This window comes from Ambystoma mexicanum, chromosome 9 (genome assembly GCF_040938575.1).
Source record: "Ambystoma mexicanum isolate Mex_15411 chromosome 9, UKY_AmexF1_1, whole genome shotgun sequence".
NCBI classification, from domain to species: domain Eukaryota; kingdom Metazoa; phylum Chordata; class Amphibia; order Caudata; family Ambystomatidae; genus Ambystoma; species Ambystoma mexicanum.
In genome coordinates this window covers 1,286,658,667-1,286,685,273 of record NC_090931.1, presented here as the reverse complement: position 1 = coordinate 1,286,685,273, position 26,607 = coordinate 1,286,658,667, and the positions used below count along the sequence as shown (strand labels likewise).

Sequence of the window (26,607 nt, the reverse complement as noted above, 5' to 3'; positions counted from 1 at the left end):
CTTGTTGATCATATTTCTTTATCACAGCCTTAGAGGCTGTGGTCGTGGCTCTTTCAGATTGGTTTAATGATTTGACGTGAGCGTTTTGACAGATTTTACATTTTTGGATTTTTTGGTTTGAAGAACAAGAGAGGACTTAAATGCTTCAGAGAGGTTTATTCGCCTGAAAGATTGTATAAGCACCTTTATGGCTAGACAAAGACGAGGCATCCTCATTTATGGATGGTATTGGAGCGGTCTCCACTTCTGACGTTGCTACAGATCCATCTTGAATAATGCCAACAATATGTGGTAACAGAGAGGGCATACTTTCAGGAGCTGAGGCTCCTTGACTGGAAAATGTGAATATCCTGATTCGTAGATGGCTTGGGTGAGGAAAGCGTCAGCTTTTTTGGTAGACCGGGATAGTGGTGTTGAACATGATTGTTTAAGATTGTTTCGCTTAATGCGGGCAATGGAAGGAGAGTGCAGAGTGCTCCGATTATAAATAAGAGCCGGAGGAGTCATGCCAGTCCTCAAGGTGAACACACCGCAGTGCATTTAAAGAAACGGCTGTCAGCCCCGCAGTGGATAGAGCTAGTTAGCCCAAAAGGACAGGGAAGCCACACAGATAACAGCCCTTTCTAATGCGCAAAAGTACCAACGGAGTAAATGCTAGACCGCGACAAGCACAGCTAAGCAGCCAAACTGGTACTTCCGGATACTTTGCTTGGGTGCGCACGCTCGCCGACTTAAGTAGGAGGCACCAGGAAAGAGGCGGGGCTTCTGGTGTTAAAGAAGTAATACATTCTTTATAATACCTATATGACAGAAGAAAATTGGTATTATAGAGTGAAAGTCTATTCCAAGTGACAAGAAAAGGCAACAAAAGTCCAATTGACAGTTTAAGTACCGTTGTGCTAATTTGAAGCTGCAAGATCCAAACAAAGTGATGCAGAATAAGCGGCCAAGCAGGTACTTCCGGGTACTTCGCAAGGTGCGAATCTATTACTTCGATGGAATCTTTGATTTTCTGAAGTGAGGGCTAAATATGGAACAATTCAAATGTTGTGGAGAACTTTTGAGAACGCATATCCTCTAAATGATTAAGGAAAGATATTGAACCTTGGTAACTCTGTTCACTTTTTGCAAGAGAAATAAAATTATTGTTTTCCTTGTAAATGCACCCATGGGAAATGCATGCTCAAGTTAAGGACGATTTTTGTTGCAACTAGCACACATGGTGTAGTGTATAATGAGGCTTAAACTAATAAAAGTGCGGCTGTTGATTCTTTTATTCAGCAGGACCTAGGGATGCCAGATCCACTGGGTCTACAGTCATGAGTACATGCACTGCAGAATGCAGCCATAAAGACAATTTTGCTAGAGGCAATCATTGGATTAAATATTGTCGTCCTCCTCTGTTAGACAAGGGATAGTGGAGTCATTTTTTTGCGGCCAAGCCTTAATAAGGGTAATAAGGTAACTAGGAAGTCTAAGACTCTGCACTTGCTGGCTGTGTTTCTGTGGGGTCCCCATTAGGGAGCTAAAGGAAATCTTCCCCAGACCAGATTTCCATGACAGGCGGTAAAATAAAGTTTCTTTTTGCATGGAGGAGGAGAAAAGGGGGGAGCAGGGGCACTACACGTTTCATAATTTGAAGGCAGCCCTCACCGATCGTAAGTGAGTTTGACACAAACACCACCTTAATCACCAAATTCATTGGTAAATTGGACACAACTGCAGACTGGACAAAAGGAAGATGGGTCTCTGGATAAAGAACGCAAAGTGGAGACCAATCATCCAATTCTAGATCAGAAGGCTCAGGTCAAGACAGCATCAGTCACCTATGAAATTTGCAACTAATGAGAGAAAGGGGGCAAAGAAGAGTATATGAATGATTACAGCCTGAGAAACATTGGTTTGCTTCATATTGCCAACCGTTCCTTTGAAAATGCGTTGTCACGCATGCCTTATTAGCTTACCCAGGTCAATCATCAAGCATCCAGTACCAATTAGCATACAATTATGGAATTCACCCTTTGTATCTACAGACTACAAAAATTAATATTACAATTAAACACACATATACACTACATGCAACATGGAGACCTACCCGTCATCTTGGAAGACTGAGATTTCTGTTCCTTCTGGTTGGTGCAATGTATCTTTTTCATGCATGAATGAAACAGTTCTAGCATTTGTTTCTGAAAGATGATGATGGTGATTTTCTTAACATGTGAAGCATTTGTTTGACTTGCAAATTCGACCAACTCATCCATCATGATTTCAGCTACCAACAATGGATTAACACCCGCTTGACCTGTCAATACAAAAGACAGAGCAACTTACGAAAGCATGCACAGTATATGGATGCATTATATTAATTACTTATAAAGTGTGGCTAGCTCACAACATGGCGTTTCAGTGTTAGGAGATTGCGCTGGAGAATGATTTGGAATATTGTTATTGCCAGACAAGACAGGTTTGAGTCCTTATAAAATGACAGTCAATTCTGAATTTAAGATTTTCACAATGAGGTTGTTCCACCCATGTATAGCTCAAAACTGTGTGTTTTGTACCCCTGCAGAGTCTGCAAAATGTAGACTTTTCCCCCATGGGTGCATCAGTGAAAGAATAGAAGGGATACTTCGCCAGTTTGGAGTATATTAAAGCAATGATCTGCTGTATCAAAATTACAGTATTGAATGAATTTAAACAGTTCAGTTTATACATGTTCATTTAATTTCAACTCCATACAATTTCATGTATGCTATGCAAACAAATATTACATTTATATGTGTTTCGGGTGTTCATATTTATTATTTTTTTTATTTTTTTTATTGGTTTAATTAAACCTTTAAAGGAAATTACTTTACATGTGACATATCATAACTAAAAAGTATTTTGCATTTAGCGAAAATAGAAAACAGTTTAAACAATTTAAAATAATCAGAGAAAACTTTAAATAAACACTGAATTCAGCAAGATAAATCTCAAATCGCGAACCCATATTTAAGTCCATGCATCATGTGATTTGGTTAGCTCTTCCTCGATGTTCTTAAGGAGAAATGTAAGAGCATATGTTAGTTTGTTAATTGCATCTGCAAAGCATTCATTCCACCATTCCTCCATGGTGTGATGAAATTTATTCGCCACGATTGATTCAAACAATGTCATTCTTATGGTGGAAAAAGCTTTACAATTGAGGATTAGATGTTTAATGTTTTCTTCGGAGTGATTGCAGAATCTACATTTAGGATTCAGATTTTGATATTTGGTCCACCTCATTATTACTTCTTTGGTCTTGAATTGGTTTAGCCTGAATTTCATTAGCAAGATTCTTTTTTGTTTGTCCGGACACTTTTCAAGATATTTGTAGGTCGAATTATAGGCTTTTCCTTCACATGGAATATTCTTTAAGAACAAATATTTCCCTCTGTTTGAGCAAATGCTGATCCAATCGGTTTTCCACAGTTTCTTCTTTACGGCATCTGGATTATCCTTCAGAGTGATTACATCACTATTTATGTCTGTTAGAATTTGATGACATTGGTTTATCCTGGCTGAAAAGACTGGATTTGATTGTTTGTCAGCCAAGTCATGTAGAATTTTCATCTGTGGAGCACCATTTGGCAGGATTATCTTGCGAAAGATTGAGAGAGTGTTCCATATAACCTTTGCATTTATAGAGATCAACCCTAATTCGTATCTTACTACGGCCGCTGGTATTCCTCTGGCAACTTTCAAGATTCTGCCCCAAAAGATGTTTTCTAGGCTGTCCCACAGACTAGTGGGGCAGCCGAAGGCGGTTTCTGCGCCATAGATTAAAGCTGGTACTGCTTTTTGTTTATAGAACTTTAGAGTCGGAACCAATGAGAACTTGCCATATTTTTTATCTAAAGCTGCAGCTTGAGCACTTAGTTGACGACATTTTGCTTCCGTTTTCTCAATCCAGATAAGATCGTTTTTTCGTTGAGTTCAGCCACATAGCCAAGTATTTAATATGTTTCACCTGGTGCAGTGATTTGCCATCAAGATACCAACAACATTTCTTGGATCTACTTTTGGTAAGATTCTGTAATGTTAAAACAACAGACTTACTAGCATTGATATATAGCCCGTTGACTTGAACATATTGTTCCAACATGTGAAGTTTTTGTTGTAATCTGATGGGTGTAAGATCCATGAGTACTAGGTCATCTGCATATAAAATCCCATTTAAAGCAGAGTCCATTATGTTAGGATCAAAGCCTCTTGCTTTCCCAAGAGTCTCACCGACGTCGGAGATGAAAGCGTTAAAAATTATGGCTGCAAGAGGGCACCCTTGTTTAACCCCACAATGAGTGCGAATGGGTTCAGACAAAGTACCACTGGCATCCAAACGAATGTAAATTGTTGTGTCGGTATGCAACTCCTTAATGGCTTGTAAAAGGCTGTCTGGGCAGTTCCAGGTCTTTAATTTAGTCCAAAAAATGTCTCTGTCTATGCTATCAAAAGCATGAGACAGGTCGACAAATGCAAGGTACACTTTAGATTTTTTCATGAGCATATCCATGTTCATTACATTAAGGAGTATGAGGTTGAGACAACAACCAACACCCTTCACGAACCCACTTTGTCTAACATCAATATGTTTAGTTAGAGTTAGCCATTCCATCAATTTATGTTGCAGCTGTGTAGCATAGATGAACAAGTTACTTTCTTACCTGGTAACGTTCTTTTGATGGGATGGTCCGACGACATATTCCATATCTATGACAGGTAATGTCCACAGCTGTACTGCTTTGGAAAATCTTTGGCATCAGCGTCCTGTGTCGATGACGTCGATGCGCCGTCCCCGAGGACCTCCTCCGACAGCCGATGTCACCCGATGTGATAAATAGGACGCACAACGCCCATAGCCTCAGTTATAATTTTTTCCCCAGGACGTGTGCCACCAGTTTTCTGCCAGTCAGACACACAAGGCCTTGCGGAACGCAAGCTGCAATCGCAAAAGAAATTCTGCAGCGGGGAAGGCAGGGAGGGCGCGATATGGAATACGTCGTCGGACCATCCCATCGAAAGAACGTTACCAGGTAAGAAAGTAACTTGTTCTTCGAGGGGATTGGGTCCTCCGATGTATAACATATCTATGACAGACTCCCAAAGCAGTACCAAGCAAGGAGGTGGGAAAGAATTTAGAATACAATTTTAGCATGCCCAATCAAATTGCGGAATAGTGAACTGCCTTGCCAAAGGCCAGATCTTGCCCTTTGATGGAATCGAGAGAGTAGTGACGTACAAAAGTATGTACTGAAACCCAGGTGGCTGCATCACAGATGTGACGAATAGGAACTCCCCTCTGCAGAGCAGTAGACGCAGCCACTTCCCTGGTAGAATGAGCCCGCAAGCCAGCCAGAGGATCCTTACCCGCCAAGCGGTAACCCTCGGACATAGCCAAAATAATCCAACGAGACAAAGTCTGTTTCGTCACAGCTTGTCCCAAACGCTTTCCAGCGTAACCAATGAAAAGTTGATCGTCCACTCTGACCCGGGACATGCGCGAAATATAAAAGCTCAACGCTGGCACCAGAAAAGGTGACGGAGGGAACACATTAGTGAGCCCTTTCAAAAACTGCGAAATTAAAGGAATTTTAAAATAGGAACACTCTTCAGACGAGCGCTTAAATATGGACAGCACCTCCAGGTAACCTTTAATGGTCCCCACTTGCAAGCCCCTGTGGGCCAAAGAAAGCAAGAAAGACAAAACCATGGGAATGTCACATTCAAAAGGATCCACATTCTGAACTCTGCACCAGTCGCAGAACTTTCTCCAACGGCAACGGTACAGAGACTTAGTTGCCGGCCGCCTGGCCGAGAGCAACACCTCCATCACGTCTTCAGGGAGGTCCCAATCCTTATACCTCAACCTTTCAGAAGCCAAGCGTGAAGATTGAGGGATCTGACCTCTGGATGGAGATCCTGACCCCCCTCCCGTGAGAACAGATCGTCTCGGTAGGGAAGACGACGTGGAGGGCAGATGGACAAGTCGAGAAGGTCCAGGTACCACGTCCTCCGGGCCCACGCCGGAGCAATGAGGATCATCCGGGAACCGAACCTCCGTAACCTCTGCAGCACTTGCGGGATGACGGGGACTGGAGGAAACGCGTACAGCAGTGGGAATGACCACTCCACCACGAACGCGTCTCCTAAGGCTCCTTTTGGAGGCAATTCCTGCGAGCAAAACCTTTTGCACTTCTGGTTGACACTGCAGGCGAAGAGATCCACTTGAGGGGTCCCCCAAAAGGCGAAGATCTCCAGGAGAATCTCCTGAGCCAGCTCCCACTCGTGAGAGATCGTGCTCTGCCTGCTCAGAGCGTCCGCCGTCTCGTTGTCGTCTCCGGCCAGATGAACAGCCGAGATCGAAACTTCCTGCTGGATGGCCCAGAATTCGAGCTGCATCGCCTCCCTGCACAGCGGAAGTGACACTGCCCCCCCTTTTTGTTGAGTTAGTGCATGGCCACCGTGTTGTCAGTTAGAATCGGTACAGTCTTTCCGCACACAGTCGGCAGAAAAGCCTTCAGGGGTAGCCTGACGGACCTCAGCTCCAACAGATTGATATGGAGTCTGGACTCTGACGGAGACCAACGACCGCTGACTGTCAACTCGGTGGCATGAGCTCCCCATCCCGTGAGGGATGCGTCCGTCACGATCGTCACCTCCGGCCAGGGCAGCCGAAATTGGGCCCCCTTCATCAGATTGCCCTCGACGGCCCACCACAGAAGGTCCCGGGCTACCGAGGGCAGCACCTGAACAGGGTCCGACAGCCTGCCGGAGGACTGAGACCACTGGAGCTTGAGTGCCCACTGCAAAGATCTCATCCGCAGACGAGCTTATTTGTTTGTTTGTTTGTTTATTTTATTTGTATGGCGCTCCAAACCCAGAGGTAGAAGGGCGCTTAAGAATTTGGTTACAGAGTTGAGAAGTATCTGTGTGTTGCATACTTCGTACAGGTTTATAATATATACATATATATACTGTGGTCAATAAACCGAACATATGCAGTACGTACAATATACAATTTTCAGAAATAAATACAGTGTCTAAGCCAGTTTCCGCACGGGTCTAGAGTTAGTGGTGTTATTCTTTGTTTAGCAGCCAGCTGATGACCTGCTTCCTAAAGATCTGGAAGGATTCGACAGTTTTGATGTTAAGCGGTAGGGAGTTCCAGAGTTGGGGGGCAAGCACTGTGAAGCTTACCCCTCCAGCTCTTTTTAGGTGGAACCTGGGCACTAGTAGGCAAAGAGTGTTGGAGGATCTGGTGAATATGGTGGCAGGTTTCAGGGTGAGTTTATTAGCTAGATAAGGTGGTGCTAGGTGATTGAGGGCTTTGTACGTGAGGCAGATGGTTTTTAGATCAATTTTTTGGCGTATGGATAGCCATTTGCAGGCTTTCCTAGTAGCAGAGATATGCTCTTGTCTGGGAATGTTGATGGCTGCGTGCAAGGCGTTATTTTGTATTACCTGCAATTTGTTGAGTACGGATTGATTAGCGCCTAGGTACAGGCTGTTACAGTAATCCAGTTTGGATTGTATTAGGGCCCTGGCAAGGGTGAGGCAGCTGTTGGGTGATAGGAAGGGTCTGCTGGCCCTAATGAGCTTGCCGGTATAGGCAGCGGCTGAGGCGGTCATATTGTTGTGTTTGCTAAGGTTGGTGTTGGCATCTAGATAGAAACCAAGGGTTTTTACGCTTTTGGCTATGGGAATGGAATGACCATCGATGGTGATGTTATTATAGCTAGGGTCAAGTTTAGTTAGAGTGTTTGGGGAGCCGACGATTAGGAGCTCTGTCTTCTCATCATTCAGGCAGAGACCATGGGAGGCCATCCATGCCTGAATGATGGAGAATATTTTGTTGATCCGGGCGGAGTCTTCTTGGTAATTACCAGAGATAGTGAGGAGTATCTGGGTGTCATCTGCGTAGTTTGTGTAGGTGACACCCAGATGGTCCAGTTGGTCGAATAGAGGCTTTGTAAATATGTTGTACAAAGTGGGGGATACACAGGAACCTTGTGGGACCCCGCATGTGATGGGGATGGGGTCTGCTGCAGCTGTAGTGGAAAAGACTCGTATGGTTCTGTTTGCCAGGAAGGATTGTATCCATGTGATGGCAGGGGAGGAGAAGTGGGCTGCGGTGGCAAGGTGATTACAGAGGAGCCTCTGGCACCAGAAGAATGCAGGATGCCATGAGGCCGAGCAGTCTCAAGAACTCGGACGCTCGGAGATCCTGGCCAAAATTAAACTTGTGCACCATCTGCTGAATGTGAAGAGCCCTCACCTGAGGAGGAAAACACTTCCCCAGGGACGATCGAGCACTGCTCCGATGTACTGGAGTTGCTTCGTTGGTGTCAAGTGGGACTTCTTTAAATTGAGGGAGAAGCCAAGCCTGTGAAGGGAGTGGCAGGTGACGGACAGATGATCCAGGACTTGCTCGGGAGAGCTCCCCCATATCAACCAATCGTCCAGGTAGGGGTAGACGTGAATCCCCCTTTCCTGAGATGCGCTGCCACCACCACCATGAGCTTGGTGAAAACCCTCGGGCGGAGGTCAATCCGAACGGCAGGACCCGAAACAGAAAGTGCGAGTCGCCAACCGCGAACCTCAGGTACTTCTTTGTGCTTGGGATGGATCGGCACATGGAAGTAAGCATCCTTGAGGTCGAGAGACACCAACCAGTCCTGAAGTTGAAGGGCCTGGAGGACTTGAGAAAGAGTCACCATCTTGAACTTGTCCTTCCTGAGGAGTTTGTTCAAACCGCGCAAGTCCATGATGGGTCTCAAACCCCGTCTTTCTCTGATATCAAAAAATAAGGGGAATACCATCCCTTGTTCCTCTCCGCTACAGGCACCAGTTCTATGGCACCCTTCTCCAGCAGGGCTTGAATTTCCTGCGCAAGGAGCGGATCCGGGCTCTTCAAAGAGAGGCTCCCTGGTGGATTGTCGTGAGGCCTCTGCCGAAAAGGAAGACAGTAGCCGTGGGTTATGATCTCCAGAACCCACACATCCGAAGAAATGGCTTGCCACTCTACAAGATGCTGCGCCAGCCTTCCCCCAACCGGCGAACCATGGGACATGGCCTCATGACTGAGTGGTAGCGGCTGCGGCGTTGCCCGAGGGCAAAGAGGGAACTGCCCAAGCGGCCTTGGCACCTCGAGTACCTTTATTTCCACCTCTGGCACTCTTACGATGGCCTCTTTGACTGCTAGCTCCCCTCGCTTTACTGAAGGACGAGTAATAGCGAAAGGAACCTCCCCTCCATTGCTGTCCCCTAGGACGAAAAGGCGGAGGTTGGCGAACTGCTGCGCCCAACGACTTCGTTGCAGCTTTGGAGGTCTGCAACCTCTCAAGGCTCTCGTCAGCCTTGCTGCCAAAAAGGTGTTCACCGTCAAAGGGCATGTTGAGGAGCCGGGACTGCACATCAGGAGCGAACCCAGACTTCAGCAACCACGCAAACCTGCGCATTACGGTGCTCGCCGCCATGGACCGGCTGACACAATCCGCCAAGTCCAAACCCGACTGAACGGCCTCACACATGGCATCCTTGCCATCCTGAACCATAGCAAGGAAACCATCCCGTTCGTCCCCTTCGGAAATATGTTCAGCCGCTAATGCAACACAGTTCCACAGAGTAAGGGTGAAACGAGACAAGGCACATATGGAGTGGGCCGCCTGAAGCGCCATACCCCCCGAAGAACACACTTTCTTTGCCCAGCCGTCAAAACGTTTGTCGTATCTATCCGGAGGGATGGTAGGGACCACGCCTGCTTTGCCGGGGCCGTACCGCCTGCACCACCAAACTCTCCGGAGTGGGGTGCCTAGACAAGTAGCAGGGGTCACTACTGGCTGGACGGTATTTTCACGACAAAGACTTGCCCACTGCCGGGAGACTCTCCGGAGCAGTCCAAGCCGCCGCCACCCTTCTCTGCAGAGCCATATGAAAAGGCAAAAGCGGGTCAGTGGGGGGGACCGAGATCAAGGATGTCCGTGAGATCATCCTGAACGAACTCCCCTGGGGGAGCTGACAACCCAAGTACTCAGTGACCCGAGACATAAGGCGCCGATATGAAGAATCGGCATGAGTGCCAGGCTCCGGCCTACAAAACTCCACCTCCGAAGAGGTGTCCAGTCCACTGGCATCATGCAGCAACTGCCGCAGGTCATCAAACTGGCTATGGCCCGAGATAAGTTCATCGGGAACCGTAACCAGAACCAAGCCGCCATCAGAGCTTTCATCACCCTCTGAAATGTACTCCAGGCGGGGAGAGGAAGACCTCTGGGGACCAAAGCAGTGCCTGACCTTAGCCAGAGCCTTTCTAGGGGCAAACCCCGTGCCACGGGTCCCCTCCGACACCACCGCCTCGAAAGGCGTCGAGGGCGCTGAACGAGTCGGCGTTGACAGAAAAGGCGTTGACGTCGAGCGAATCGGCGTCGACGTCGACGTCAGCGGCAGCGCCGCCAGCACCGGCGGCGTCGACACATGCCTCGAAGCCAGAGCTCCGAGCGTGTCTCTCGACGACCTAGGCGCCGACGGCACAGGATCACCCGGTCTCGAGCGCGTCGAGGACCGGGACCTGGAACGGGCATGGCGAGAACGGCTACCCTTGTCCGAGCGGGACCTCTCCCGCGAGCCGTGCCGACCACCCGAGCCCGAAGGCGTACGAGCGGTGTCTCTCGACCGGTGCCGACCGACCCCACTCGGAGGCGCGGACGGACCGATGCCCTGCAATTCAAGAATCGCTAGCATCTGCACCCGAAGGTGTAACTTGCATGGAGGGATAAGCGACCCGCCGACGGGCGTAGTCCTTGGACGGGGAAGGCGACCTATGCCGGCGCTTCCGGGAATGCCTCGAAGAGGCGGAGGAGTGGCGAGACAGACTCCTGGAAAGAGACCCACTGGACTTCCGACGATGACGTGGAGAGTCGCCCCTCAAGTCATCCGTCGAAAGCCCCGCAGACCTCGACTTCTGGGGCTTAAACACACGGCCTACCGACAGCTTCTTCTTGCGTTCCCGCAAGGCCTTTGCCGTGAGCGACTGGCAGTCGACACAGTCGTCCGTATCGTGGGCCTCCCCGAGGCACCAGAGGCAGGCGTCGTGCGAGTCCGTGACCGACATCTTGGACCCACAGTCCCCGCATATCTTGAAGCCCGGACGCGGGGTTGAAGACTAAGAAGACATCGCCACGAACAGGTCTTCACAACAAACCGAACAAGTTCAACGAACCGAGAATTGAAAACAGCAACTCCGAGTTGAGGTGTACCGAGATTCACGAAGCGAACACGTTCGCGGAAAAAACGGAACTGAGGCTATGGGCGTCGTGCGTCCTACTTATAACATCGGGTGACGTCGGCTGTCGGAGGAGGTCCTCTGGTACGGCGCATCAACGTCATCGACGCAGGCACCAAAGATTTTCCGAAACAGCACAGCTGTGGACATTACCCGTCATAGATATGGAATACGTCGGAGGACCCAATCCCCTCGAACGTACCTATTACATCCAACAAGGCAATGGGCCTGTAGTCCATTGGATTAGATCGGTTGCCCTTTTTAAAAATTGGAACAACAATGGCTTTTTTCCACGACGCCGGAGTTGCACGTTCGATGGCAATTTTATCAAACAAGACTTTACAGAACTCAGCCCAGGTTTCAGGATCAGATTTAGCATGGCATTAGTTATGCCATCTGGACCAGGGGCGTGAGAATTTGAGAGGTTTTTTTTATATCTGCCAGAATATCATCCTGATCAAACTGGATATCCCATTGTGAAAGGGCCGGTATCGATGGATCAGGAATGCTGCCCTTTTTCGAAAACAAAGACGAAAAATTTTCAATCCATTTTTTTTTCAGTGACCATATTTTTGTTAGAAGCCAACTGTATTCCGGATTCATTGTTTATGATTGCCCAAAATCTGAAGAGTTTTTTTCTTTTAAACAACTCAGTATTTTTTCTGCATCATGTTGTTCTGTTTGTGCACGATGTGCAATCAGCAAGTTCTTATAGATTTGCTTGATCTTTTTCTTCATTTTAGAATAATCCACTTCATTGTCATATTTTAGTAGGCCTAAGGCCCTGCGCATTTCTCTTTTTCTTATGGCTATTTCTGGATTGTAAGTATGTGCGTGCTTGTAAGCCACAGTATGATCTTGATTTTTCGTGATCTTTTCAAGATGTGCTAGTACTATATTATGGTCACTGACTTGTGTTTTATGGACTTCCAATTTAATGATCTGTATTGCTAAGTTTTCAGAAACAAAAAAGTAGTCTAATATAGATTTTTGTTCATTCCTTTGCCAGGTCGATTTGGCAGGTATATCACCCTCGATATTTCCATTCAGCCTGAAGATTCTTCTTAATGTTAGTTCATCAGACTATTTTTGCTTCAAGTTCTGTTTCCTTATAGGTTCATTCATTCTTTTCTCTATGAGATCTAGGTTAAAATCTCTGCATAAAATCAGGTAGGCACCACTGTCCTCAATCAGCAGTTCAACAATGATGTCTATGATTTGTTCAACAAATGACAGAGTGCCAGCCTTACTATGGTGCCAATACAAATTTATAATATAAAATGTCAAAAAATGATTGTCATCATTGACATTTCTTGTAACGGTGACAACTTGAATGTATGAGGAAATGTTGTGAAACTCCTTTATGATGTTTTTTTTTACGAGGGTGAGGAGACCTGCATTTGGGCGACCTTTAATTCCTTTAATAGCGGGATTAAAAGCTATTTCATAGTTCTCTGCGATCGGGCAGATGTCTAGCCAAGTTTCTTGCAGACATATCAGGTCTAACTCACTAACCCATTTTTCTTTGAGATTGAAGAGATGAGAAAAACCTCTTGTATTCCACGATCCAATTGCTAAACGGTCCTTTTTTGGCTTTGCTAAACGTTAGCTTCGGTTGATATTTGCTAAGGTAGCTACCAGCCAGTTCCATTCGCTATTAGATACTGTTTTTTCTTCTTTTCCATTTGTTTGTGAGATATGTTGAGTGCTCTTTACGGTAATTCTAATTTGCTCAGATTGTTTTATTTTTTGATAGCCAGACTGTTCTTGTCAAAATAGGTTGAGTTTATATTCTGATTTCCAGGCCTCGTCAGCCATCACTTGTGAATTAGATTGAGTTTCCTTCATACGTTCTTTTGTTTGACAGACATTTGAAGAAGCCATATTATTTGTCTTTTCAATCCTACTGGTAGTGTCTACTTCGACAATGTCGAAGCCGCAAGGTAGTAAAGCTGCGGCACCTTGAAGTAATGTTTCGCACACTAATCTGGAGTTTACATATAGGAACACTCTATCCAATGCAATGTCATCCTTGAATTCAACAGCCTGAATATCACTGGACTCGATGGTACGTAGCCCGGGAACATGATGAAACAAACTTAATACATTCTTCCTGTTCACTATGAGTCCATCGTGGATATTTAGAATTCTTTCAAGACTTAGACAATATTTCCCCTTTATTTTGTTAGCATTGTTTTTCTCACCAATTGTGTTGCTAATCTTCCCTTGTGTTTTAGAAAACTCTTCCTTCCCTTTATGGGAGTTATGGTCCGAAGGCATGTTATGAGTCATGGATTTTTTTATACATGGCAGTTTGACTTCTTCTAATGTTTTTTTTTCTACATCTGCAGGTTTGTAGTTCGAAGCCACATCCCTTATTGTGTTTGTTTCGGCTTGGTTTTGCATCATTGGTGTTAATTTTTTCCTTTTTTCATCTAGCGTTTTGAAAGGACTCTCTAATGATTAATGTGAGTCAGAGATGGGATTATTTGGTTCGGTCACCCATTCGCAAAGACGTTCAGTTGCAAGTACATTGTCATTCTTTTTAGGGTCAGCGGGCCCGCTCGTATTCTTACTCGGGGCCAATTCAATTGCCACCTTTCTCATATCGCAACCCGATTACTTAACTTCTTCTGGTTCTTCATATGAAGAGAGGTTCATTAACGTCCCGATGTCAACTGCGTCAGACTCCGTTACCGACTCTTGATCAGCAGTGCAGCACATGGAGCAAGTTACTTACCTGTAACTGTTGTTCTCCAGCATGGGTCTGGCATGGATTCACATGCTCATGAATATTCCCCGTCGTCAGGCTGGGAATCCTCGGTAAAGAAAAAAACAGTATCAGTTTCGTTTCTGATCTGTCTTTCGTAGTAGTAACCAATCACTGATCTCTGCGTCATACTGACCACAGCCAATGACTGCCCTCTACCTAAGCCCCGCCTCTGGCAGCCATCTTCAGATTTGGTAGCACGTGAAGTGGCAGTATGACCAAGTGAAGAGCCGCAGAGGTGTAGGCGGGAGGGTTTGCATGTGAATCCATGCCAGACCCATGCTGGAGAACAACAGTTACAGGTAAGTAACTTGTTCCTTCTCCAGCATGGGGTCTGGCATGGATTCAGATGCTCATGAATAAAGAATACATAGCAGTACACACATGCACAACCACGGGAGGTGGCAAAGGCTCAATATTAAGCATTACATCAAACTCAACATTAAGCAAATCTTACCTGCTCACCAGGCTCACCTTAGGCGAACAGGTTGCGCAGCACTGCTTGGCCGACCCTGGACTCCTCCCTGGAATCCCGATCGACGCAGTAGAATTTCGTGAAGGTGTGCGTCGACCTCCACGTAGCAGCCCTGCAGATGTCCAGCAAGGGCACACCAGATAGGAACGTCGTGGTAGCTGCGATCGCTCTGGTGGAATGGGCTCTCGGACGGCCAGGCAGCGGTCGGTTTGCCAACCGATGACAGTACATGATACAGCCGGAGAGCCATCTGGAAATGGAAGCCTTCGAGAGAGCCTTCCCCTGATTGACAGGTCCAAAATTCACAAAGAGTTGTGACGTCTTCCGAAAACACTTCGTGCGGTCCACGTAGAACTTCAGCGCTCTAGCCACATCCAGCGAGTGCAAAGTCCTTTCAGCCGGCGACGAAGGCGACGGGAAGAAAACAGGCAACACCAAGGGTTCGTTGAGGTGGAAGTCCGACGGCACCTTGGGCATGAAGGAGGGGTGCGTCCTGAGCACTACCCTCGTGTCGTGAAAAGTCAAGTACGGGGCCTTGCAGGAAAGGGCCTGGATCTCTCCCACCCGTCGTGCGGAGGTGATGGCCAAAAGAAACGCTGTTTTCCACGACAAGAACTTCAACGGAGCCGAGTGCAGAGGCTCAAACGGAGGTCCCATGAGCTTGGTCAGCACCACGTTGAGCTCCCACGCCGGGGCCGGAGCCTTCACCGGCGGGAACTATCTGAACAGTCCCTTCATGAACTCTTTCACCAGACGATGAGACCACAAAGACGTCCGCCCCGTGGTTCTGGTGTATCGGGAGATCGCAGCAAGATGAATCTTGATGGACGCGTGCGCCAGTCCAGCTTTGGCCAGCGTCAGTAGGTACGGCAGTACTTGGGGGGCCATAATCCGTAGAGGGTTAATCTTCTGTGCCTGGCACCAGACAGAGAACCTCTTCCATTTGTGTCCGTAGCATTTAAGAGTTGAGGACGCCCTGGCCTTTGCAAGAACCTCTCTGCAGTCGGCCGGTATGTCGTATCCTCCAAACTCTAGCGCTGCAGGAGCCAGGGCTGCAAGTGCAGCGACTTCGGGTCGTGATGGAGGATGGCGCCTCCTTCCCTGGAGAGAAGATCCGCGTCCACTGGCAGCTTGATTGACGGGGACGCTCACAAGTCCAGAAGGTCCGGGAACCATATCTGCCTCGGCCACGCAGGTGCGACGAGGATCATCCTGCACCGTGACCTCTTGAGCTGGTTGATGAGCCGGATCAGCAATGGCAATGGAGGGAACGCGTATAGAAACAGGCCCTCCCACGGGAACGAGAAAGCATCGCCCATGCTCCTCGGCTGGGGAAACCTGCTGGCGAACCTCCGGCACTTGGAGTTCGTCGCCGTCGCGAACAGATCGATCAGCGGTGTCCCCCACCGTCGGAAGAGGCGGTCCACTAGATCCTGTCGTAGTACCCACTCGTGGCACGAGTGCAGCTCCCTGCTGAGTGAGTCGGCGATGGTGTTTTTATCCCTGCCAGATGAAACGGCACCAAAAACAGGGGCCTTGGGCGACGGCCCAATGCCACAGATCCTGCGCCTCCCTGGACAGGGCTGGGGACCTGGTTCCGCCCGGTTTCCTGATGCAGAACATGTTGGTGGTATTGTCGGTGAAGATCCTCACCACCTTGCCCGTGAGGGACGGAAGGAAGGACCTGAGGGCCCAAAACACTGCACGGAGCTCCAGGACGTTGATATGGAGGGACTTCTCCGTCGGGAGCCAAAGGCATCTCGCGTGCAGATTTTCGGTGTGCGCTCCCCACCCTTCCAGGGAGGCATCCGTGGTCACTGTCTCCTGGTGGCCGGGGATCTGGAAGTCCATGCCCGCCGTCAGATGCGCGCGGGCGCCCCACCACCGGATCGCTCGTCGGAAACTCTCGTCGAGTGTGATCCTCTCCTCGAAGCTGCCCGTCGTCTGGATCCAGCGCGCGTCCAGAAACTCCTGCAACGGGCGCATCCGGAGCCTGCACAGGGGGATGAGGTAAATGCAAGAAGACATCATTCCGAGGAGGGACTTGATGGACCTCACTTTGGCCGCGTCCGCAACCAGCATCCGCTGCACCTTGCCCAGAATGGCCCTCGTCCTTTCCTCCGACGGGGAGGCCAGAAGCGACACTGTGTCGAGCTTCGCTCCCAGAAACAGTGCGTCTTGCGCGGGCACCAGGTGGGACTTGGCGTAGTTTACGGAGAATCCCAAGTCCGTGAGAAGTTGGACGGTCCTTGCCGTGTGCTCCACGGCGAGCTCCCTCGTCTTGGCTCGGATGAGCCAGTCGTCCAGGTAGGGATAGACGTGGATCCCCTCTCGGCGCAGCTGCGCCGCCACCAGTGCGAGGCACTTGGTGAACACCCTGGGTGCCGACCTTAGTCCGAAGGGAAGGGCTCTGAACTGATAGTGACGCCCTTGGACCACGAACCTGAGAAACTTTCGGTGTCCCTTTAGGATGGGAATATGGAAGTAGGCATCCTCCAAATCCAACGACGACAGGAAATCGCCCTCCTCCAGCTGACCCAGGACGTGTTGGAGGGTGACCATCCGGAACTTCTGTGCCTTGATGAATTTGTTCAGTCGTCGTAGGTCCAGGATGGGACGCCATCCTCCTGTCTTCTTCTTCACGAGGAAGTATCTTGAGTAAACTCCGGAGCCCCGAAGCCTCTTTGGGACGAGCTCGATGGCGCCCTTCCTGAGCATCGCCTTTACCTCTAAGAGAAGTTGAGGGACGTGAAGTTCTTTCCTGGCCACAGGGGGGACGCGCGGGCACCTTCTTTGAAACTCGAGCGCGTGACCCTGGGCTAGGGCGTCCAGCTCCCAACGGTTTGTGGAGATGGACTCCCAAACGCTGACGAAGCTCGCCAGACGGCCTCCCACCGGGGTGCTTCGGTGGGGGCCCGACCCCACGGCCGGTTCATTCCTGCTTCGACGAGGCTTTGCCGCCTTGACCTCCTTGGCGACGACGGAGGGGTCCGCCTGACTTGCCTCGTCCCCTGTAAGCTTCCTGCGACGACGAACGGGCCGCTTGACGGTAGGTGGAAAATCCGCCGCCGGAACCTTTGGAGGCACCCTTTCCTCCGCTGCTCCGAAAGGGCGGCCGCCGTTGCTGGAGAACCCCAAGTGCCCGGGCCGTCTCCGTGTCTGCTTTGATGGCTTGAAGGGAATCGTCCACTGTTTTCCCAAACAGGTTGTTTCCATCGAACGGCATGTCCAAGACTCTGGTCTGCATGTCTTGACGGAAGTCAGTAGCCTTGAGCCATCCACGCCGCCTAAGGCACACGCCGTTGCCCAACTGGCGAAATCAAGTGTCGGCGATGTCCGTCGCAATCGTAATGGCATGGTCCGACGTCACCTCACCTTCCTGCAAGATCTCTAGGGCATCCGCCCTCTTGTCGTCCGGTAGGAAGTCCAGCAGGGGGGCCAGTTTGTACCACAGCTCCCTGTCGTAGCGGGCTACGATAGCCAAGGCGTTGGCCGCCTTAATCGTCGTCGCTGCAGACGAGATGACCCTGCGTCCCATCGTATCCAATTTCTTTCCCTCGCTGTCCGGCGGGGAAGTCGACGTGGAGGCCGCACCCCCCCGCTTTCTTCCTGGCTGCCGCGGAGACGACAGAGTCCGGGGTCGGCTGTGCCCGGAGGCACAAGGGGGACGCATCCGGGACCCGGTACTTCTTCTCGTACCGACCCCTTCTAGCCGGCGTCGTGGATGGGTTCTTGAGGAGGGCGAGGCCCTCATCCCAAATATCGTCCAGTAGAGGCACGGAGAGGACCGTCTTCCTCTTGGCCTCGCGCCGTTGATAAAGGAAACCTTCCTTCTTCTTCTCCTCGGGGCAGAGCTGGAAGAGTTCGGATGCCCTGGCGATCATGGAGTGAAACGATCCAATCTCGTCGGGCGGGGAAGCCCGGGTGGGAGGTGACGACGGCAGATCCTCGTCGTAAACCTCGTCGTCTGTACCCGTCGCGGCCGTGTCAGTCCCCATATCATCCCCACGAGTCGTGGACAGGGAGAAGGGCTGAACAGGGCGCGATGGCTGAAAAGGAGGTGGAGGATGAATCCTCCTTCTCTTAGGGGGAGGGTTCCCAGAAGGGCCTGGCTCTGGTCCCCCGTCGGGAGCGGTTCCTCCGCTGGTGGTAACGGCAGTCTCGTCCTTATCTCCGAGCATAAGGACTGTATAGCCAACAAAATGGCTGCCGAGTTGTCTTGCGGCGCTGGTTGAGGGGAGTCCGACGGGCGGTCAGGGGCCCCGTCGGCACCCTCGACGATATCGTCGTCTCCTACGTCGGGATCCCTCCCGACGGGCTGGTCTTCTTCCACGCCAATGCCGTGGCTTAAGACCTCGATCAGCTCTTCCTCAGAGGTTGAGGCCGAATCCACGACGACCTCCTGCCCCCCCTTTTTCTTCTCCATCGGAGGTTTCACGGGGGTCCTGTCGATGGGCATAAAAGAGGACTCCCTCCGCGGTGGCAGGGAGACTCTGAGCCCCGAGGTCGCCACCACTGGTGTAGCCTCCACAGGCTGAGCCAGGGCCGCCGCGACTGTCTCGATAGAGGCCTTGGCCGGATGGATTAAGGCTTTCACCACCTTAGGTGCGCTCACCGCCTTCTCCTGGGGGGGGGGGGGACACTGCCTCGCTCTCCCTCCGATGGGGCCTTTGAGCTCGACCGGGGCCTCTCCAGGAGCTTCGCCGGGTGCTCGGCCTTCCTCTTACCCGAACCAGAGCGTTGGCTCGTGGTTGATGGTGCCGGGGAGGATGCGCCCTGCCTGGCGCCCGTAGAGCCTGACCGTTCGGCGCTCGCGGTGCCAGCGGACTCGCGGTGCTTGGCCTTGTGTTGGACCCCCATCGCCGGGGCATCCTCAAAGGTCTTAGAAGACCGCTCGGATTTCTTCCTCTTCTTCTCGCCTGACGGGCTCTTCCCTTCCAGCCAGTTGGCGAGACGTTGATGGCGGTCCTTCATGGTCCGCTCCGACATATTGCCGCAAAACGCACAGTCCTTCTCCACGTGCGTCTTGTCCTCATGTAGGCAGTAAAGACAAAGGGAGTGTTCGTCCTCCTTAAAGACATTCTGAAGCTGGCATCCAGGGCAGACCCTGAACAGCTTTCCGGGCGTCGAGCTTCCCTTCTCCTGGGCCATGTCCGAGATGGGCCTGAGAAACTTCTGGAGTACTCCAAAAGCGTAGCTCGACGAAATCTTCACCTTTGAGGGGCGTAGACGAATCCGACACGCGTCCCCGTTGATCGATGAAGAATCGATGGAGCTTGAGGCTCTTTTTGACCGGAAAAATCGAAGTTTTTGAGAAAAAACGTGAAAAATAGCACTAACGCTCGAGAGCAATAGCACGAGGATCCCAACACTTGAACGTGCGGTAAAAATCTGAAGATGGCTGCCAGAGGCGGGGCTTAGATAGAGGGCAGTCATTGGCTGTGGTCAGTATGACGCAGAGATCAGTGATTGGTTACTACTACGAAAGACAGATCAGAAACGAAACTGATACTGTTTTTTTCTTTACCGAGGATTCCCAGCCTGACGACGGGGAATATTCATGAGCATGTGAATCCATGCCAGACCCCATGCTGGAGAAGGATGTTTCTTCTTGAGTTTCTAAAGCCTTTGATGGAGTTTTAGTTTATTTGAACATCCGTCCAAATTATTTTGCAATGTGCTGCAGTTGTTTGTTGATACATTCACAGTAACTGATTTCAGATTTCTCAGAAATGCTTGGGCAACATTTGTTATTTTTCCCTTCTTTTGGTTTTTTGGTTTCTTTTTTTGCAGTGCTCTTTTTGGAGCAAGTTTTGAGCTATTTTTTGCAAATATATCGAACAAACCTTTGTTTTTCTGCACTTTTTTACAGCATATCTACTATCTCACTTGGGATGTCTTTAGCGATCTGGTTTACTTTCTCATTTATTTCTTTTTTTTGTACTGGGGGTTTGATTTACGTTTTCATTTGCACTAATTTTGGGCTGATCTTCACAATCCTTTTGAGTATCTTTTACTTTAATTATTTCAATAATTTCCTCCACTTGGAACTTCTCCGCGCTTTCAAGATCTCGGTTTTCAGTGGATTTCGATTTTGCAGAGCAGACACCTTCATTTGATAGATCAGTCTTATCATTTTCAGTTATGTTAAGCCTTTTCTCTTGTAGGCCATCTAATAAGATCTCGCGCTCAGCCCTAGGTGCAGCAAAGGATTCTTCCGAAAATGGAAGGCAGCCTTTCCAGGTTGTATTCTTGTCCTTATGTGCAAGTGCGATTGAAGGGACCTTAGCTTTACTTAAGAGCGAGGAATCTTTCTTAAGCCGTTCTTTTTCAACAATTTCATGACCAATGTTTTGGTCAATAATCGGCAGATTGTTTTTCCCATAGTAGAAGTACTACGACAACAGTCTAAGTTATCGCTGATATTAACATCATCCTTTGTGGTAGTTGAAGGAGGTTTGTTGAATAGTTTTAGAGCTTTGCGAGCAACTTTGAAGATTCATTTTTTATCCTCTCGTGAGATTTGATTAGAGTCCAATATTAATTTCAGATAGTTGGCATTTTGAGTTTTTTCCCCGTCTCAAATTTTCATGATTCTTTCGTTGTTCGATTTCCATATTAGAAACTTTAGTGTTTAACAAGGCTATTAGCATCGTTAGATCTTTGATATTGCCATCCATTTGTTTGTATAATTTGAGATAGGGAGAGAGTACTATGTTCATAGAGGACATAAGAATTGTCTGTAAGTCCGGAGAGTCTCCTTTCGATATGTAAGATTTTTTTTGTAGATAGGATTTCTTTTTATTCCAGTGCGCACGTCTTATTTTTGGGAAAGGTCTTTCTATTAAAGATGAGTCATCGCTGTCAGAAGAGGAAGAGGACGATGATGAAGGTAAAGTATTTCTTTCCTCGTTGGTAGATGTTGAGATTTCAGTTGCGCCTTTACTGTGCGGTTGATTTTGACTTTCACGCGCTGTGAATCTTACGGGTGAGTGCAGCATATATTGTTGCTTTGAGGTTCTTAACTGCGAGCATGCAATTTCGTCAGAAGTACTGTTTCCACTTTTCCTTTTACGTGCAGGACTGTTTAATATTTTGTTTGTGCTAGAATCTGGTAAAACATCTTTTCCATGTTTGAAGTTTTTTGCATATGCAGCATCAGGGGGCAACAATCGTATCAAAGAACTCTCTTCATTTACAATAGAGGAGCTTTTTTGTTTGTTATCATTTCGTTTATTGAAATCGAAATTCATTTTTAGTAGGTCTTTCAGCAGTTTGTCTGCTACACTAATAGAATCTCTTCTTTCAGTGTTCGATTTTTCTTTGGCATCAACAGGTGTTTGCAGATCCTTTATATTGCAGCCACCAAGATGGGGCGGTTTGTTGACACTCGTTTCCATAATAGGTTTTCCAGTCGAATGATCTGTTCTAGGTTCCGTTTGAGTTTGATTGGCACATGTCAACTCGCCAATATGCAGTAAGGTAATCGTTTTTTCTCCTCCATTTATCAGTTGCACAGTTTTTGCTGCAAGATCATGTAATTTGGGCAGAGTGTGGACCGGTACCAACTTGTTAGCGTCTATAAAGCCATCAGTTTGAAACTCGGAGCACGAGTAGTATTTGCCTTCTTGGATTCGATCTGTAATGATTGCATCGATTTCAGACGCAATATCATTAGCAGTTAGCAATTTGTTTGTTTCACTTGTATCAATTTCAGCTTCGGTTTCAGCAATGAAGCAGTCGTCATCACTTTCATTAATTGAACTGTTGGACACATCTTCGCCAATCTCATTTGGTTCATGCTCATGCTCACCATAATTGTTGCATTCATCACGCTCCGTAATCTCACACGACCCACCATTCTTACTGCACTCCTGCAAACTATCCTGTCGGTAATTCGCGGAATCACCGCTTACTAACAAATGTGTTTTGGAGACAATTTGAGTGTCATTATAAGTTCTATCTGATGAGACAGTGGAAGGTGTGATTAGAGTCATTAAGTTAATTGCATTCTCACCTGTTAACGGTGCAGAAATTTTACTCCTTACCGCAGGTTTAGTAGATGAGCCTCCTCCGCGTCGCAAGCCAGACCGGGTCTGCAACAGTTCCAAAACATTACTCACTCCCATCAAGCTGAGAGAAAGGTTACTATGAATGTAAAGTTCTGCGCTTGGTTAAAGCACAGACGGGAAGGCAGAAAAGCAAAAATGAAGGCGCTCCTGTAAATATCACTTGGACGAAGGACCGAGGGACCAAAGGCACCAAAGACACACAAGACTCTGTGCCGACTCTGCGCCGCTCTGCGGGTGCACTGAGTATTTGTAATGTTGTAGCTCTGCCTCCTGGCAGCAAGCTAGAGGTAGGACTCCAAAGGCAAAACGAAAAGCACAGTGCCTCCTTCCAAAACACACAAGACTCTGTGCCGACTTTCGGGTGTTCATATCAATCACGAGGAAGAAATGGGTTTGCAAATAACATACAATTCAATTATATCTATTATAGCTACAGAAAACCATTAATCAAGGTATTCTGGGGACAGCGAATAGATAGGACAGCATGATGCCTGTGATATATAACTATTTTATTCTGCCTTTCGTATCTTATCAACATATTACAAGAACAAGCTAGTCTATTCCAAGTATCTCTTAAGGAAACATGGAGAGCTCCATTTTATCAAGCTGCTTTCAGTTTATATCAGAGTTAATCCCCATTCTTAAACGGAAAGTAATTGGCATGTGTCACTGTAATCGGCTCTACTATTGATCGCTATATAAGCAAGCAAATGTCCACATCATCCAAAAATCATATGATTCTCAACAAAAAAAAATCTAAAGTATTCATGTAGTGTTTATTAACTAATGTGAAAGCCTGAAGTGGAAACATATCATCAAATGTTTAACAAAGAATTATTCTTTCTGTCAAAGGTGATACTTTCACTTAATAGCACATGCTTTATACTTTTAGGATATAGGACCATACCATAGATTATGCTAAAAGTTCATTTACATCTTAATTTATATTGAGTTACATTTTGAGCTTATCTGCCCTTACTCTGTGTGCTGTAACTATGTATATTTATTCAGGATAACATTGTGACAAAAATATTTGTAGATTATGTGAGTGAATTTGAAAAGGTAGGAATACTATATCATTTTGATAATACCAGGAGAGCTCTGATGAGTGCACACCATTTATTTAAATTTACCTTTTGATACCAGTGAGGGCTTGTGTGGTTACAGAGCTGCACCCTCGAATTACTCATCTAATCAACATGTTTCTAATAAAATATTTTAAACGAGTAGCTCAGATACAATTATTTAGGCCACTTGGGTACATCGTAAGGCTTGTCTGAATAGAGTTCCACCACATTAAACATTCGGATCAGCAAAGCATCGAGCTCTCAATTCAAATCACCTTTCAGCAAGGAGTTAATGGAGATTGCACACCACTGTTGATATGCATTTGTGTCTAAATGCAGCAGTCCTAACTGCAGTGTTCCAAATTGCTTTCTAGTCACCCAAACGGGAAGCACGAGAGTCCCAGGTAGGTGCCAATTGCATCATTCAACGTAGAGAGCAAAAGAGGTGCCATGGAAAATTCAGAGTCTATGTAAACTGAATAGGTTTTGAGATGTGTACTGGTTTCGAACAAGTACCCACACCACACATTTTATGGCCCTAGCATACATATGTCAGTTCAATCAATTTCCACTATCAAATTTGTAATTTTTGGTGCATTGAGTTTTAACCAGTAATTTATCGATGAGCTGCTTGCCAGGGTGTAAGAGTTGGACTGGGCTATAGGTTTAACATAGAAACTTAACGGAAGCTAATCGAAAAGAAAAACGGCACGATTTGTAAATCTGTGCTGAAATCTGAAGCCACTTCTAAATAATGTTAAAAAGCAGGGATTCTGTCGAATTATACTAGATCTATTGTACACCAGAAGAAGCCATCAGAGGGGCTACAAGGATAGGCAGATGTGTTTTGGAAGAGCAGAAAAAATGAAAAAAGCATTAAAATACAACATGGCTAAAAAGGACAGGGAAGAATCAATAATTCTTCAGTCAATGCATGCAGATCTATACTGAAACCAATGAAACAGGAGACAGGATCGGCCACTAGGGGGCGTAGGGATGCAGAAGCCTTTCTGCGTAGCTCCCTTTCCACAAGGCATTGAAGGGACCTGAGCCCAGTCAGACAGTGCCCGAGTTACAGATCTTGTGATTTCCCCACCCCCACCAGAAAGAGGAGCCCATGAGGCATATTTGGTGCAAACCCCAGGCTTCTGAGACCAAAGATGACGCAGTTAGGATCGCGAGACATCCCAGCACAGAGGCCTCATACAACGACCTGCCGGGAAGCTACATGGGGAGAGCAAGTGAGGCTGGGGATCTGCAGCAGCAGTGAAAGCGGGCAGGCCGAGCCCTGGCAGGCTCGCCGCACTAGAGGTGTCAGCGTGGAGGGCACAAGTAAGAGGTGCGGCCCCAATGTGTGTGTGTGAGCCCCGAGGTCTGACAGACTCCAGGTCCTGTGGCAGAGAGCGAGGGATGGAGCGTCAGCAGCCTTGTGGCACCTAGCCTACTGGCGACCGCCGCATAACTGGTCCCCACCCCCCATTGGACCACCCAGAGCAGCTGCAGAGGTGGGGGGTGGGGGGGTAGGGATGCTGGAGAGTCCTTTGGTCCTTCTCGACTTGTCTGCAGCTTTTGATCTTCTGGATCATGATCATCTGGCTAACACACTAACACAGGGAACAATGCTCCACAGGCCATAAATTGGATTCAATCCTTTTAATCCAGGAGACAATCATAGGTCTGCTGGGAACATGCTTCATCTTGCTCGGCTCCCATCCTTTGGGGAGTTCCACAGGGAGCATAGCATGTCTCTCTCCAACACTTTTCAATCTATATATCAGACCTCTCTGTAGCCTGCTGGAATCATATGGTGTCACATGTTCCAACTATGCAGACGATACCCAGTTGATCCTAGAAATTAGCAGGCACTACGACACCGACACTAGGAACCTTACTTCAATCTATGGGGTGATAGTGCAGGGGATGAATGAAAACTGGCCCTGCCTCAATGGAGCAAAAACTGAACTGTCTGGTAGCCCAGGGGCAAGAGCAAAGAAAGGGAAGGAATATCAACAATTTCTCATCAAAGACAGTCCTATAGCTGTAGCGGAAAAAGTGAAGTCTCTAGGGTTGTTTAACACCTCCCTCAGCGCTGAAACACAGACTAGTTATCTAGTAAAAAAATAAGCATTACCTAAAACTTCTTAGGAACATTAAACCCTTCATTGCAGAAGTAAATTGTGCCTCGACTGGTTGAGCCATTAATCTTTAATGGCTCGACTACTGCAACTCCTTTTACATTGGGGTCAGAAAGAAAATTAATAGTTACTGTAGTGACTAACATACTCTTAGTCCCCTTTCCTCCATACTGCATGGGCGTCCCTCACTAGGGATGGGAGACGGAACCTATTTCACTATAAAAAAAACCTTCTTCCCCTTTTAGGGGCGCGGCACTGGGAGCATGCACTGCCCTGACTCCGCCCACCAGCGCCACTTCTCAGTCCCCACTGATGCGTCGACAATATTAACATTGCCTAATGACACCAGTTTTATTAGGGGGGGGTGATGGGGCGTATGGAGGAAAGGGGACTATGGACTAAGTGTGTTAGACACTACAGTGAGTAACTATTAATTACTCTTACGTCCCGTCCTCTTTCTTCCATAATGCATGAGCGATAACTGAATGTAGCCCTAGGGTGGAGAGGTGACCCTCCTTAAGAAAACAAGTTCCTCAGAACCGCCTGTCCGAAGGCCGCGTCTGACTTAGAGACAGTGTCCAGACAGACGTACTTACAGAAAGCCGAAGGGGTGGCCCAGGTGGCTGCCCTGCTTATTTATTAATTTTTGTATTTGTAAAGCGCACTGTAGCCCAGAAACCATGAAAGTGTCTTAGTTACAGGGTCCGCAGGATTGCTTGTGGGTTACAGAGAGCAAAAACCTAGACATAATGAAGTGAAACAGGTACACGGTTAATTTAGTGT

The 26,607-nt window shown here is 47.9% G+C and overlaps 1 protein-coding gene across 3 annotated transcripts in view; it reads right to left on the bottom strand.

The window, feature by feature from the left end:
- Window positions 1–26,607, bottom strand: part of LOC138489065 (protein mono-ADP-ribosyltransferase PARP14-like) — a 1,946,959-nt gene that overhangs the window by 281,733 nt on the left and 1,638,619 nt on the right. For all 3 annotated transcript variants that reach the window (XM_069616628.1, XM_069616629.1, XM_069616630.1), the window contains exon 14: window positions 2,096–2,302. In XM_069616628.1, coding sequence (XP_069472729.1) covers window positions 2,096–2,302 — 207 coding nt within the window. The remainder of the gene's footprint in view (window positions 1–2,095; window positions 2,303–26,607) is intronic.